The 17,103-nt window shown below is 36.5% G+C and overlaps 1 protein-coding gene across 6 annotated transcripts in view; it reads right to left on the bottom strand.

Annotated features, from left to right (window-relative positions):
* The window catches only part of TBCK (TBC1 domain containing kinase), a 103,302-nt gene that overhangs the window by 39,080 nt on the left and 47,119 nt on the right, over positions 1–17,103 (bottom strand). For all 6 annotated transcript variants that reach the window (XM_082760183.1, XM_082760182.1, XM_082760181.1 and 3 more), the window contains 3 exons: positions 16,963–17,048; positions 9,984–10,020; positions 8,450–8,611 (listed from right to left, as the gene is read on the bottom strand). In XM_082760183.1, coding sequence (XP_082616309.1) covers positions 8,450–8,611; positions 9,984–10,020; positions 16,963–17,048 — 285 coding nt within the window. The remainder of the gene's footprint in view (positions 1–8,449; positions 8,612–9,983; positions 10,021–16,962; positions 17,049–17,103) is intronic.

The following is a 17,103-nucleotide window of genomic DNA, read 5'->3' as shown; positions in this document are numbered from 1 at the left end:
CTCTGCCCCGAGCTGAAATATGAACTGAAAAAGTTTCTTGCAGGCAATACTGCTGGCATGTGCATCACTGCTGGAAAAAATACAAAACAGATGACGTGATGCTGGTGAGAAAAAAATAAAATGCTTTTTTTTTTTTCCTTAAGTGTAAGGGTGGAATAAACAGCAAGAGATCATCTAGCTCCTCGCCTTGCTCTGAGGCCAAATAATAAGACTACCCCATGCCCTACAGACACTTGTCTAGACTTCTCAGATTTTTGCAGCGACAGAGGTTTCACCTGACACACCCCCAATGTGTACTTAGCCCATTTATCACCATTTTCAAAATAGAAGCTACATTCTTCACATACAATGGGAGCTCAGTTAGGATACCTGTCCTTCCTAAACACATTTAGTCCTTCAATGCCAGCAATCCAGTCCCAAAATTTATTCTGAGCTTGCAACATGAACAAAGTCTTAGCTTTATGTGCAAACCTTGCTCTAGTTCTCCATGATTAGTTCTGTTCTTTCTGTTGATTTCTACTAGAATCTAGGTCTTAATACATTACAAACGAAGGTTGGATAGACAGAATAAGAAGACTGATGCAGATTTAAAGGCAAGAGATTAAATTCTTTCAATATCAGGAAGTAAACCAAAGGGACCTAAAGGGATCCAAGGGATCCTGAACTGTGAGGGAGCTGGGAATTCCCTTAAAGACACCTTGTTCCTCAGCCCTTACTTTAGCAGAAAGGTTTTTCTGGCACTCAGACTACACTCTGTATTTAAGTAGTTATGTGTATCTACTAACAGCACTGGATCTAAAGACACACAGCAAGTGTGTCTATGATCATTTGGAGATGTGCTGCTAACGTGCATTTTAATCAAGGAGTCTTAACAACACTGTACCTCCTAGAGCTTACCCCACTCAGCTCCAACTCAACAAACCTGTGCGTGTGAAGCCTACCATTTCCACAGTCAAAAATGGTACCAATAGTTCTGGTGCTTTCATTTTTCCTGGAAAGTCCCCTTGCCACTGCTGATGAATGTTTTTTTGTGAGGCTCATTTAAAGTCTCCTCAATTAAAGTAGAGAACTAAAGGTCATAAGGAAGATCATTTATACCTGTACAGACATACAAACAACACATTAAGCTTAACGAAGATATGAACAGATACCCCATCAGGCACCTTGCTGTCAGCAACTTTTCGCATAACTGTGGAAGAAAAAAAATCTACTGCACACTGGCTTTCTAAATAATAGTCTGATCTTGAAGCAGTTGTTATGCTCACAATTTTAATGAAACCAAGAAAGAGGAGAAGATTTTCCAAAGACATTTTTGCAAAAAGAGAAAGAAAAAGAAAAAAAAGATATATATATAAATATATTCACCTCATTTAGGTGCAAACCTCTAATAAAAGGAGTTTAACTTGTCTTTCCATGCCTAGAAATGCTGGTATATTTGACAGTTTGACTGTTTCTACTTTGATTTTATTCCAGGGTAAGGGTGTACAAAATCCTATAAGACTAACAAAAGTATTACTCTATTCTCTGAAGTCCCCTTTTGCTATGAAAGGTACCTACAGCTTCTATCAAGAAACAGGAGGCATCAGCTGTGCATCACGTTGATTTTAAGACACCAGGAAAGTTTTACTGATGAACTGTTTCCCTCCTTCTTTGACATAATACAGCTTTAGATAGTCCTTTGCTAAAAGATATATATTCTATTTTTTTCTGTCACTGACAACTACAGAGTAGCAAAAGCACTAATATGAATGAAATGAAGGAATTTTCTTCCTTTAGTGTTTCATCCATCCCAGCATCGCTCTTTAGTCTCAAGAAGGTGGAATCTATAAATAGAAGCGCATACTGTTCATGTAGCTACAAGTGGCAAACGTGAATAATTAAAGAATTCACGGCTTCAGGTAAAATGATATCAATCTTACAGTTTGACACAACAGAACAGCCTTGGTGAGCAGGTGTGCCTGAACAAATTACTCTGCTTCTGTACCAAAGCCAGCTCCCAACCAACCCTTGGTTGTAAGCCATTAAGAAACAAAAGAAAACAACAACATAAAACCCCAACAGTTCCTAGCAGCTATGCAGTTTCTGCTTCATAGATGCCATCATCTAGTGACAATACATCTTCACGGACTGCATTTTAAAATACACCTGCCACCTGCATCTAAAAAGCCATTTAACAGGAGGATGAAGAATACGTTGAAAAGATGTTTCCATAAATATTAGTCTGACCCACATCCTTCAAGAACAGAAAACTAAAAAAGTGATTTCCTTTTTAAACTCTGATGCCTCTTGATGCTTCCAATCTATTTTTTTTTTTTTTTTTGGTTATAGTCACACCACCATTACTATGTACATCATGTGACAAAGACCAAATTGTTTTTCTTCAGACATACAGTAATTTGAAAAAGCAGCCCAGCTTCACTAATGCCATGATAAATCACCTGCAGCGTCACCTTCCACAGGGGACAACAGTTTTGAACTTAGGCAAGCTACAAAGCCACATGCCAAAATTTCCTAGTTGAATTTATGAAAAAAGCTTCCTTTTAGAAGAGCTATTATGATTTCTCTTCCCCAGAGTATTAATCTCAGCAATACAACATTTTCTAAGCTGTACGAAAAAAAGCCAAACCTTAGTTAAAATGGTGCACGATCTTGGTTTTTCTACTGCTCACTCACAGATGGAAGACCCCATTGCATCCCTTTCAGTCTATCCACAGTTGGTGTTTTGACCTCCAAGTTCACATTTTTAGCCAAGAAGTGGTGAAACAACCGGAAACTGGCCCCATACACCCACAAACTCAGTGTGGGCTTGGTGGCCAAGTGCCATTTCTTTCACCTGCCAAGTCTTAATTAACTGAACACTGAATCACCAGAAATTCTGTCAAGATAAAAGGGTATGAATTGCGGATGTGTAGACAAAGTATTTTCAGAATGAAAAAAACAGCAGAAAGTAGAACTGTAGCTATCTAGGAGTTGAATACATACCTAAAGTCGAGTTCTCTGATGTACGTTTAATTTTGCTGCTGTCAGCAGAAACATCAGTTAAAATTGCACCATGCAACCCCAGTGTAGAATTTCTGATATTTGTTAATGTTTAGTCCATTCCTGAGCTGGATGTAATATTTTTAAACATTTATACAACTTTCATCATCACAGAATTAATCATTTTGGCACACTGCTTCAGTAGAAACAGATATACATGTAATTGTTTCTCTCATGTTAGAGAACCCCTGTTCCTTGGAGAATCATTTACTTTTGTGGTTTTCTAATGTGTAATTTTTGACCACACATTGCATCTTAAACCTACGTGCCTGTATCTCACAAAGCAGAGTCCTCCACATTTCTGCTTCAACAATTTTACTATAGCCCCTCGTTACACTGGACCGCTTCTTCACCGCCAGTGCTCTGGACTTTGTATCTGATGTTTCTTTGTAGGTGCTGACTAGCCTGAAAACAGCAGAAAGCCACCTTCCTAAGCTGCACAGAAAGAACACATAAAATGCTCCTCACCACCTAAAGTTTCAGAAGATGAGGTTACTGCAGAAACTAACCTATAATGCTTGTATGTATAAGAACATGTTTTATCCCATATCTAGGCTTGGTGTTTCCTTATCCTCTAATAGCATCTGCTCCCCACCTTGTAAGCTGGTGTATCTCTTCTCAAGACCGAAATGAATAGCTGTATTTCAGTGATGATATCAGCGTGGATCTCTGCAAGAGTATCTGCTTGTCAGGCCCTACACTACACTGATTCAGGGTAGAACTGAATAGGTCTTCAACGGTGTGCAAAGAATTGTCTGTATCTGGATGCTTCATTCCTGAGTCTGTCTTCCTAACAAAAGGTGCCAGTGACTTTGCATTATTTGTACAGTGGGTAATGAATTTAGAAATCAATTTAAGCTACAGCAATCACCATGTATATTATGCAACTCAAAACCTATCACATAGACTAAAGTCAAGATGTTAACAACTACACTATAAGAAAAAACGCACATTTTAAGGTAAAGTTAGTAATACAGTCAGCCCTTGATGCATGGCATGGCCATCTGGGTCATAGGTTTCTTGATACGAAAGATGCAGACACAACCAAACAGGTTTAGTGTAGGCCAGCACTGGTCTGAAAGCAAAGTCCTGCTTCTGTTGGTACCACATCAGTAGTGCCACCCTTACCATTCTCATTTCCCCTGCCACATCCTCCTGTTATATGTCAGGCTTAGATAAAAGAAAAACAAAGGTAATGCAAAATGTGTTTGCTCTCTCTACATCACCTAAATGGCATAAGATTTAGAAAATCTCAGAACTACACAAAGAATTAGCAATGAGTCTGGAGTTGGTTTTATTTGTTTGTGTCAAATAGTACCTCTAAATCTTCCCTGATAATCACATTGTTTGAATAGTTTATATTCAAAGTAGCTCCTCAAACACAAGGAGAAAGAAGAATACAGAACAAAACAAACAAACAAAGCACATGCCTTTGGGCAATAATTTCCTAAACCATCTAATTTAAGCAAGTTTTAGCAGTTGCTGAAGTGTCCTCTTCATGCAGCCCCACCAGGGGCTAGGACATTTGGTATTACAGCAAAGGGCTTTTGCAGTGTTTCAGTTGACCAATTATTTTGTCAAATCCTTCAAATAGGTTTCCTAGTACATGAGAATATTGTTAGACCTAAATATTACTAAAGCACGTGAGAATTCTGCATGGCAAATGGCAATTTGGAATAATAATGTTAACCACAAGATGAATGATGAAAAGTAAATCTCCTTTGCACAGTGACATGTATCGTTTCTGTTCCCCTTACAAGTAGAAGTACAAGCAACAGCTTACAGGAGAACTTGGTTAAAACTATGGTTCTCAGACATGGAAATGTATGCCTGAAATACGCTGAGGTATGACTATACCAAGCAACTTACAAGCAGAGGAAAGTGGCACACGTGAACACTGAAGACTTTGCCATTCAGAAGCTGTAAGCCAAGAAATTCTGAAAAGAACAGAAAGTCCAATGGAAACACTTGATGAGAGAGTACTACTGATGGAAAAGAAATAAACAAAAAAGCAGAATCGGGACCATTTTTTATTTACGTCTGCAGAGAGATTAAGAACAAGCATTTCGGGGAACAGTTTGCAGTGTTTTCCTTAATGTAAAAACTGCAATGTTACAGGCTCCACTAGCAGAAGACAGCACTGTTGAACCTAATTATTAACATGGCTTTTCACGACAGAAACACCCTCAGTGCTACGGTACAGTTATTTTTCTGACTGAATTCCTTATACGCAGAGCTAGGTACAACTGTCAGCTCCAGCAACTACAAGATTATGGAGAACAGCAGCAACGATCAATTCTGGAAACGAAGTCTAATTTTATTCATAAAATTAAATCATAACCCCTAGCTACTTCAAAACCACTTTAGAACTGTTTTTGAAGATTTTTAGGGAAATTCCCAAGTTTTGTACCTAAACTTAGTCAAGAGTTAAAATCCTGATCCAATTTCAAATACAGTGCAACTGTCCCTCCAACAAGTAAATAAAACTGTAAGGTTCCCTGCATCACCATCTCTATTCAGAGAAATCCAGATACATGGAGTTTTAAAGTGTAATGTTTTAATTAACTTTTAATTTTCCCTTCCTGGCCAGAGTTCAATTTTTACATGAAGCCACAAGCAAAGTATGGCACTCACGAAGGAATATCTGTTTTCAATATTAACAAATTGAGATTTCCACTAGAGATTCCAAAAATAGCAAGTGATATCCATTTATACAGATAAAATATAGTCAAAGCTTTGAGATAAGCATTGCTAAGGGCTTTCAGAATCAAGTAATCAATACCAGCACCGTGCCCCTTCTTTTTCCCCACATCATTAACTTCTCTAAGCAATAATCAGAACTGTGTTATGTGCACTGAACTCAACTGTGAACTGCAACCAAGTGACCCATAAATAAATTTGTGGGTTATTTTTTAAATTAAAATGTATCTTTTTAGTGACAGGTACTGTAAAAACAAGAAATGTTTAAAAAAAGCATTTCACAAATTTGCAGGATAGAGGTAAAGTAGCGTTATCAGTCTGGAAAGCAAGTCGCTTTCACTGGCAGCCTGAGATAAGCCATTCTGGTGCATGGAAAGCTTAAAAACCACAGGAGTTTCAGGCTGTTGAGCAACAATTGATTTTAGATTTAAATTATTGCAGATGTTTAGAACAACATAATCTCTTCCTTGGGGTGACCCAATTCCACCTAAAGGTTGTTTGTAAATTACTTCCAGAAAATTCACACGCATGGTGCAGAATTTATTTTAGCCAAAATAACAGAACCCCTGTTTGGAATATACAGGTGACAAAATGCAAAAGCAGTCACGACATAATAGGAAGTAAGACTTGGGTTAGAAAGAGAAGCACAAGGCCATGGTAATTTTATGTTCAGAGAGGTTACTGATTCCAGAAGTCTCAACTAGACCAATATAACATTTCATTTTTAAGTCCCTTAGCAGTCAATTTGTGATGTGCTTTGGATTAATCTCCCAACATTCAACTGTGTCACTATTGACATTCAAAACATTGCAGACATCACAAATGCTTTAAATATTTGTTTTCAGAAATTAACCGAAACGTTTCCTACTGGAACATCAAAGTTGACAACCAATAATCAGCAGAAAGCATACACATTGTAATATTGCAGGCTTTAGTTATTTAATTTTACTATACAAATAGATATGTATTATGAGAACTAATGTGTTCTTACACTTGACCTCAGCATAAAGTACATCAACTGTCAGAAAATCAGCCGGTTCAAGATAAATTGGAATATATAATTTAGAACCACTTACGGGAAAAAATAGGAAGGTATGACCTTAGGCAAGAAAATAGGTAAAATATTAATGAACCTATATTTAGCTAAGATAAAGATAATGCATAGGGGAGGACAGAGACAATCTTTTAGTTTAGCACTCACCTTTCACACCACCTGAAGATACCAAGTTAAATTTAATAAGAGAATTTGAAATGACTGAGCATGTAGACCAAAACCAGAGAGAACCAACGCTATATGGAATGGCCTATTTAATTTTCTTATAAATTGAAAAAATAAAATAGCAATTGTGTAGCAGAAACTGAGCTGAAAGGTAGCAGAAAAGCAAAATTTTGAAATCTGGACTTTTGTTTAATGGCATACAGTGAGAGACAGAATTTGTGACAATAGAGAAGCCACAGAGCTTCACCAGTGAGACCTTGCTGAACTTCTGAGAGACTGACTTGCACATCTATGAACTTAAGTGCAGCTGGTTTGCTACCACACTGTGGGCTACTGCTAGCCCCAGAACTCTGAAGTTGTGGAGACTGCCACACTTAATAAGAGATTTTTAAGATTCAATGCTCTTCCAAACTTGAGTCTCTCATTCAATTCTTCAGGAAAAGAATGACTTCTGTTTAAGGGAATTAATATTTGAATTACACACATGGTGTTAGAATACATTCCACTAAATTTATAATTGGCCCAGGAAATAAGCAAATGTTAAAATTCTCTTAAGAAAAGGCCACATGATTAAAATTGTATCACCTCTTCACCAAAACCTATATCATGTTAGTGAGATCCTGGGTTGAGGAGAGGTGAAGCAGTACAAGATCATGAGCACGTGCTGTGTGCAGTAGACTTCCAATTCATGTATTATGTAAATATTAGTCTGTCACAAATGGAAACATCTTCCAGTGTACACTGTTTACTCAATTCAAATGCATGCTACTGCTTCCCTAGAAACTCACTCAGAAATAAAAGCCAAGCTTCATTGCTAACTGCCTCTTTTTTTTTTTTTTTTTTTCTCCCCCAAAAGATGTAAGACTTCTTTATATGGATAGATCAACAACTTCCCACTGAACAGGAGGGCAGAACTTCTGAATGATTATGTAGCCTCCTATCTGATTTTGGGGGTTCTTTTGAAAGCTGTAAGTTTCAAATTAACTGATTTAACGCCAAGCAATTCTAATGGTATCTGTATCACTTTTTGTAGTATATTAACTTTACCTTAGTCGTTTTCATAGCAACAGTTTAATTTTATGGAAGGAAAACAGACTAGCACCAGCAGCAAAGTGAGACAGCACTATATAGAACAATACTTATTTCCTACTAAAAAGCCCCTGCCAACTGCATTGCTTCTAGAAGTGGCAAGTCTGTGAACGGTCACTCATGAATTATTTAAGATTATTCTAAATTTCACAAGGAAGTACTCCAACCTTCACACAGAAATAAAAATGAACTCACCCAATTCTTGCTAAGACAACAAAAGGACTTCTACTAATTTCATTGAGCCATAGTTACGTAAACTCCTTGCCAGTTTGTGCAGGGCCTAAATCTAACATTATTTTGAAACACATGTAAGGTTTATAGTACATATTCACATGAAAGCACATGGTTTCTTCAGCAACACACTTGGGAAAACAGAAAAAGGGAAGAAAGTTTTTTCTATACCTGGTAAGTCTGAAAAAAGGAGAATGCATTCGTTGAATCCATTAGCCAGAAGACGATCCCTCAGTTGTTGAAGTATAGCCACTCCTATACAGAATGGGAAGGAGGAATTTCCAAGCAGTAGCGTATCCCACAAGTGAAAAATTTTATGCAAAGGGAAGACATCTGCATGACAAACAGGCACCACAATAAATAAATAAAGTTGTAAGTTAATATAAATGCACATACACACACTTGAGACACTTTCTTATCTCCTGTCTTAGGGTTATTTCTTTTTTTTTTTTAATCTGGGAGCAAGCAGGATTCAACCTGTTTAAACACGTTTCTTTTCGTATGTATACAGACTATTCTAGAAGTAATCAGTACCTTCTTTCCTTATTAAATACTTTGAAATATGAAGGTTTTCAGATTTCAAACACAAACAAAATTAGGTAACTTATTCTTCTTTGGGTACAGAATAATTATGCATGAAGAAATGCATAATCAGTAATTTCCAATAGCATGAAGACATTAATGAGTGAATCAATAAGCTCAACTACTTTAAGCTAGACAAGAAAATGAGCAGAATAGAGCAAAAATTGGCAGAGAGGAATAAAGACATATTAAAAATAGCACCATTTTGCATATAAAGCCGAAGGTGGATCTCCTAAAATACATTATACTTCAACTAAATAGTTCTAACACTTCAATTCATCACCAAGAAAACCATTTTCTCAGTTTTCCAAAGTTGAACATTCCAAATCCTCATAAAAGGTTTAGAAGATTGGACAACTGCAACAGCCAATGCTTTACAACCAAGATCTTTAGGAACTGCAATCAAGAATCTCATGTGAAATTCTTTGTCATTTTAGAGAAATAATCCATCAGTTCTTTTCATCTCACCATTTTTTTTTTTGATTCAAAGTGTGCCAATGATGACATGAAATGAAAAAAAATATTAAAAAATCAAAGATCTTCGAGGAAAGAAAACGACAAATTGCTTTCTAGTCTTGCTTTACTAACTTTCCTGTCTTTCATTAAAAACCCACCAAATCAGAAAGCTCTTTTTGTTCCAAGTATACATGCACAAATATTGCAGTAAAGCAGAATAATAATATGTTAAAGAAGATAAAGCTTGTTTTGTTGGCCTTCAAAAATGAAGTTACTCTTTGTTACCTTAACTGGGTAGGAGAAAGGTGTTTTCATTATTATTATTGTTACTATTCCTATTACTTTTTCCAGCATAACAGCTTCCTTTTCACATTCCTTCAGTACTACATGCACAGAATAATCCAGATCAAGTTTAATACAGTTCTTTTTTTTTTTTTTTTTTCAGAAATAAGAAAACACTAATTACTATCAACTACGAGCAGAAAGTATAATGTGACAGACACTGTTGAGACTCAAGTCACAACACACATCCCTGCAAATTACAAGTGACCTGCTAAATGACATACACACGCAATCAATTAGGAAAGCTCTAGCTGAAAAAGTGAGAAAAGTTATCCTTAAGAAATACAAGAACAATTAATCAGAAAAGAAAAGAAACCATACTCACGTGTAAACATTGTAAGAAACCAAGGAATTGCGTAGAGCTGCAAAAGGTAGGGGGAGGAGAAAAGACAACAAAAATCATGTTTTATTAAAAGCTCAAGTCCTCGTTTAGATCAATTTTAAACTATATTAAAAATTGCACAGCTTGGCAGGAACACATTTAAATGGGAAATAACTGCAGGGCCCAAACTGCTCTGATACAACTTTCAGCTGCCAAAAGGTGTTCCCATGCCCAGAACCCTCATTCTCATCTCTTCCAAATTATTATTTCCTGATGTTGTACTGGAAACAACAAAGACCATCACTTTCAGCAGGGTTACGTTTGGAAAGAGCACCAGCACCACGAGCAAACCCACCCAACCACCACCTGAGTCGTAAAGCACTCAAGAACCTGCTCTAGTAAACTGTCCCAGTTCTCCCCTTACATCATATGCTGCTACATGAAACATGACTAAGGGTGCTTGAGCAAGCATAAAACAACTTTTTGACTATAGAAAAAAATATTTTTATATAAATAATTAAAAGTGCAAATCACAATTTTCAACAGAAGAATTCATAGATTCATGGTATCGACATTTTTTGCCTTTGTTGATATTTATTATAACGTATACTTCTCAGTGAAAGGCAGCAAGAAGTTTCACTCTTGTAAGACACTTAAGCAAATACGGCCAGTTAGTGACACCTTGGGCATTTACATTGTTCTAACGGGACCCGTAAAGACAGGTGTCATCACAAGAATTTGAGGCTGCTTCAGTGCTTCTATTACTCTGGGACTAAGAACTGTAACAGCTACAGAAAACCTCCTTTGGGACAGAGTACTTATGACATTATATATATAGATAGATAGATACAGATATATAAAAAAGATTCAGTATCTATTTAGAATAGCTACCCATTTATGACACCTTGAGAGATTCCTAATCTTTAACGAAGTACTTTGTGTGTTGAAGGCAACAGAATCTATTTTCACGAAACATCAGTTTCTACAGAAGGTCCCTACAAGTTAGGAATGCAAAGGCAGGACTACCATTGTTAACATTTACTCAGCTGCATAGCTCATGTGCTCTGTTTTCCATTTCTGAAGATTTACAGTTAGACATAAAGCTTAATATATTACTTTTTAGCTCATAAAAAGTGCAAATTAATCCTCCTATTATGCCTTCCCTGGAAGTAAGCAAATGAAAAGCAGAAAGCATAATCAATATTATGTTAATAAATGACTACTTATTCCATAAACTCTTAAACAGGGTTATGGCACTGACAAAACCATGCACACATTTGCTGAAAGGCAAATATGTCTATCAAGGCTCTCTCTAGATTTTATTCCCACACCTTCATATGAGTATTCAATCGTATCTGAACCGTACACTGTCTATAAAACTAAAGGTTTTGATGATGACTGCTTAGCATTTTCAATATTTACACGGTTGTGTTTTGAATTTTTTTTTTTTTTTTAATTTAAATAAAGCTTGGCCTCTAACCCTTCAATTGATTTTAAGTGTTCAAAAACAAAAACAAATCATCTCCTGTCACCATTTCAGCCTCATTGTACATTCATACTGTTTCCCCGAGTATCTCTCTTCAGTGCCTTCAGTAGATGGCTCCCTACTGAATAATAACACCCTGCTCCCTGAAATATCCCCTGCAGTGATTGTGATCAGCTAATACCTGTTTACCTGCTTACTTGTATGTGATATATTCTGTGCAGCAGGAAAATAAGCATTCCTAATAGCCTGAGGCTCCTCTTTGCTTTGAGGTACACATTACGTAGACATCATTTTTTTGAACTACATTACTTCCTCGGTATTTAAAAGCAATTACTTCCTCCTTCTCATACATTTGATTAAAATATTTTACCAGAACATATCCACTTACTCCCAACCTCATACACAGACACCTGTTATCTTGTATGCATATACATAAAAACATACAAGAAGGACAAAATTTGAAATATTAAACAGATCCTCATTAAGCCTATCAATAGCAACATGAAATGTAAGTCAAACTATTTAAGTAGACAGTATCAGTCAAATTTTTATTGAAGAGATTTTGCTCTCAAATTTTCATAAATGTAACTTTCTAAGACAAGGAGGTCCAGGTAAACCTGAAGTGGTTATGATTACTATTAATAAGGAAGCAAAGAGACAATGCTGGTATTATTATTCTACCATACAAGTGAAACTGAAAAACAAAGATGAGAAAAAGAACTGCACAAACCTGAAGTCCTCAAATAAACAGGCTACCAAATCTTTTTAGTTAAATGGCTTCACTTTTAATATATTATTAGTAAATACTGCCCTCTAGCAATCACAGGCCAGAACAGCATTTTGCTATTCTGTACTAACAAGCTGCTTGCTTGCTGTTTAGGTTTTCAACCCTTTACTACTGAACCAAGGAATATGATGGGGTTATGTCTTTTATTCACACTTAACATTAGGTATGCTTCAGAACGATGTTGATTTTATCCAAAGTAGTGTTTGAACTGTTGGAAGAGCTTGGGGATAAGTCACATTAAAATAAAAGCCTTTAAAACCAATACTTCAATTTTTGACTGAGCTTGAGATCAAGCAATGCCAGAATTATCGTTTTGCTTTGCCAGTAATGTAGGAGCAATTCTGTGCTTTTAAGTAAGCAGTTGGACATCTCTTAGCTATAAAGAACACAGCAGTGCCCTAACATCACTAACAACAAGCTGAAAAAAACCACCGTATTTTTTTTTAGTTAAAATCGAAATCTCCTGTCCTTCCACTTTGTTTCACTGTCAGTCCTTCCACTATTCTATATTCTATTTCCTAGCTGAAAGTCTCCAACAGTGCTGACAAATTCAAATACGACAAATTCTGCTCAAGATCTGAGACTAAAGACCCAGTTCAGTGTTTTTAACAGGGTGAAGGCCTTCATTTGCCCCTAATTAGGTAACAAGTATTTGAGAACAGTCTTTTTCCCACTAGAAATTCAACCTGCTCAGAGACACTGACTGAAATCTTGATGAGAACCTCTTCCATGAGAAATTTATTGTTGCCTGTTATTACTGCCTGCATTATTTTGTTATTCGGCTTCTCTAGAAGCTGAGATTGAAATACAGAAGACTTGCATGGAAGTTTGAGATTTCTGTTATAGACAACAGTTTTAAAAATACTTATGTTCAGAGGCTTTTGATTCAAAATGTCTTCTAGAAGGGATAGCAAGCTGAACATGAGTGTTAATTTTTGTTGGTGGGGATGGTACAGAGCACTAAGAAGCATACGCAAGCATCTGGCTCTGTTGAAAATCTGCAACAATAAAGTGGTTGACCGGTATGAACCAGGTGCACCTCATGAACATCACAAGGCAACTCAAGTGAAGCTATGCACCTGGCTACAAGATAATGAAAATGAATTATTTATTATTGAAGGTCTGAAGTTTCAAAGCATCAAAAATGCCAACACTCTCCACAAGTTCTTGAATGTTATGTATATGCATAACAAACAAGTTTACCGTAAACCTCCAAGAAAGTTCAGTCTCTGCACCTCAGAACTACAGAGCTGAGATCAAGGTTAAATACCTATCATTTTAAAGATAACACACACACACAATAGGGATAATCATCATCCTCATAATCTTTTATAGAAGAATTCTCATCTGACCATCTGTCATTTAATACAATATGTTATTTTAAACTGATCGTATCTCCTGTCATATCTCCACACATAATAAGAAAAATTTGTAGATGGATAAAGAACTATTTTATCGTATGTATTTCATGCTATTTTCAGTGCTCAGACTTTGATTGTTTGTACCTTGCCTCCTCCAGGCTCATCACTTAGAGAGGAACTACCACAATTAAAGGCAACATGGGACAAGTACTCTACCTCCAACAGTTTGGTTGCTTGTTTGCTTCAGGAGAACATGCTAAAAATGCTGCAAGGGACAGTTACAAAACAGTTTGTCTGCCATTCTAAGCTGCTTTCTACATATTTTATGCAGGCACTGCCTTAAATGCCAACAGGAAGCACTCACAAAATGTATCATGCCTTCCTATTTATTTATTTATTGAATCGCCCAGTAGCAATCCCAGATAGTGAAGATCTGTTAAGTAAACCAATCTATTTTTTTTCCCATGCTTCCCAAACTAAAAGACCATTTGACATAGCAATACAGAAAGGTGGTAAAGACAATGATCCCCAGCTAAAAGGAATAAACCCCTGATCTTGCACCTTCATATACCGCTGCTTTGTCTTCAAAATGCATTCACACATACCTCAGGCCTACAAGGGGCCTAGACAATTCCATGCGTAACTGCTACATAAAGGTGCAAAAATGGTTAAAGGACTAGGGATGCAAAAAGAAGGGAAATGGAGACCAATTTTGAACTTCAGATTCTACCCACCTACACAAAACATGAAGAACGATCACATTCCTCACAAGATAAAAATATCAGCAAGAAGCCTCTCCCCCAGATTCACCACTAGGTAATCATGCAACAGAAGAGGCAAACGGAGATAAAGTACTTCAATCACAGGATTTTTAATTCTTGGTTAGATGAAACCCTGTTACAAACACCTCCCGAATTATCACCAAAACCAAGCAAAGGTATCTATCTACCTGTGACAGCAGCTCCAGCAAGATGGTATTAAGTAACTGCAGCTAGACTTTGTCATCTCTTTTAGTGGCCAGCTGACAACTGCATCTAGCTTCCCTAATTTGCAGCTGAAAGCTATTTAGAATAATTTATGCCCCGTTAGTAACATAGCACACCTCCTTGTTTTTCTTCAGCTCAAAATGGTCTGTTGTTGATGTCAGAATTATTCAGTAAAACAGAGAACAGATGCTATAAAACATTACAGAGAGTGGTGGAGATTATAAACTTCAGGAGAACGAGCGAAGAAGAACTGGAAGATTCACCGTACATACCTCTCTATTTACATGTAAATCACATAGCTACAGCAATATACTTAATCCAGGCACCACATCAGGTAACTATATTCACAACTATTGAACCTTCAGCAGTGTTCAATATTCGGAGAGCTACATAACCTGAAGCAAATGGGAAAGGTGCCAGGAAACGCAATCTTTCCTGCAGCGGGAGCCTGCGTTTCAATGATGAAAGATTAATCAGGGTTTACTTTGATAGGATTAGTACTCAAGCACGAAACTCTGGTTCAGATCTCATTACTAAAGTGCATATTCTTCACCTTGATGGATCTTGGGCTGTCTTGTTACAGGTAAAAAAAAACAAAACAAAACAAAAAAAAACACCTCTCTCACTGATCTGGAAGGCAGAACTTTTTTTTTTTTTCCAAATGACATGATTTAGAAAAGACAACCTCTCTTCAGAGGTCGCTGTTAATTTTAGAATTGGATTTTTTTTAATTATACCCCAATTTTGTAATTATTTGCTGCACTACCTACTCATCTCCTGTTCTAGACCGTAACACTTGGAGACAAGGCTCACATTTAACTATGTGCTGTCTGATGACTGGCACAACACAAAATCTAAAATATACAAAAATAGGTAATTTTTAACTCTTCCATTTGACTTGCATTTTTGGAAGGTTTTGGTGTGGAGAACTGTAACTGCATAAAGCAGGAGCTGCTGAAAGAGCAGCAAACAACCACAACAGGTTGGTTAATAGCAGAAACGGAGACCTGTAGGATGGTCAGGGAATTTACAACTACACATCCTCAATGGAAATGAGTGCCTTGGACAACAAGAAATACAGAGAAATTGCTCTGGTCCCCACAGGCTACAGCAAATAAATATTGGGTGCATTTACACAGTGATGCCGCTAACTTGATTCTCCCACAGGAAATTAAATGTGGATGTTACCCATGTCCTTTATCCCCCACCAAGCACGCAACCTTTCTACAGGTGAATATCCTCCCTTCTTCCCACTTTCCCTCACCTTCATCCTTTTCTTCTTCAGATGTGGCTTATTAGCAGTACATGTGGCCTTATAGAGCATCTGTTTATAGTGCAGTAGCCTAGCTTTATCTTTTGCTTATTTGAATGCTACATTATCTTTTAAATTTGCATCATAAATAACATTATCAGGTTAATAATACCTTTATATGTGAAAGCATTTTTTTCCTCACTACAATTTTTGTAAACAGTGCTAATGAGTATCTGCCAGTCCCAAAGACAAGCAAATTCACCCAGGAATTGTGTATAACATGATTTTGATAGCCTTGGCCTTGCTGCCTTAAGTTAAAGCATTTCTTAAGCATAATGCTTTACTGATAAAAGAACGATTGACAGGAAAACAAACAAACAAAACACATATATATTTCTTTTTATGAAATAATTTCTGTGTCAACCTCTGACTTCAGTTTCCTTCTTCGATTTTCACTTCTCTACTCTTAGAGAGGAATTCATATTGACAACAAAAATTGTTTCCATTGTCTAGTCTTAGGATTAATTTATAATTAACAAAATTTCTGTTATATTGCCCATAATACAGAATTGTTTTTCATTTCTCTCTATCTTAAAGGCTTTTTCCAGTGAAAGGACCCACCTTACAAACATGTTACGCTCTTGATTGCTAAGCGTTTTTCCAAGATCTGACATATCTACAGATTAACCATCACTTGTATATATATATTCTTTATTGCTTGCACACTGATTTGTCTTCTGTGTTAACCAAAAGCATTTAATTAGTTTGTAGAAAGTTTTCTATTAGTCATTTAAGGCCACGTTTGTTTTGCATGCTAAACCACATTTTAAAGATAAAATTACATATTCATTTTAAGATTAATCAGTAAATTAAAACAAGTGATTAGTAGTAATTTCATTGTATTTACCATGCCAACACAAGGGGAAGGACTGAGGTATATAAAACAATAATCAAAACTTCGCCATTTTATCCACATACCCAACAAGGTCCATTAATACACATCTCCTAACAAACTACTATCAAAAATTTTGAAAGGCATCTCAGCCTAATTGTCCTCATTTTCCATTTTTTACTTCCTTTGAACAATATTTTTAAGAATATTCCACTTACATCTGGAATAAAACCAATGTCATTAAGATGGTTACTCAGCTCTGGATCATGGAATGCAATCATCTGGGAAAACACCGTCAAGTATTCTGAAATGACAAGCAAATTCAAGATCACTAAAAAAATACATGCCGGCACATCTTG

Source organism: Aythya marila, assembly GCF_965140915.1.
Source record: "Aythya marila genome assembly, chromosome: 4".
NCBI lineage: Eukaryota > Metazoa > Chordata > Aves > Anseriformes > Anatidae > Aythya > Aythya marila.
The sequence above is the reverse complement of the archived record's forward strand: the minus strand, read 5'-3'. Positions and strand labels throughout refer to the sequence as shown.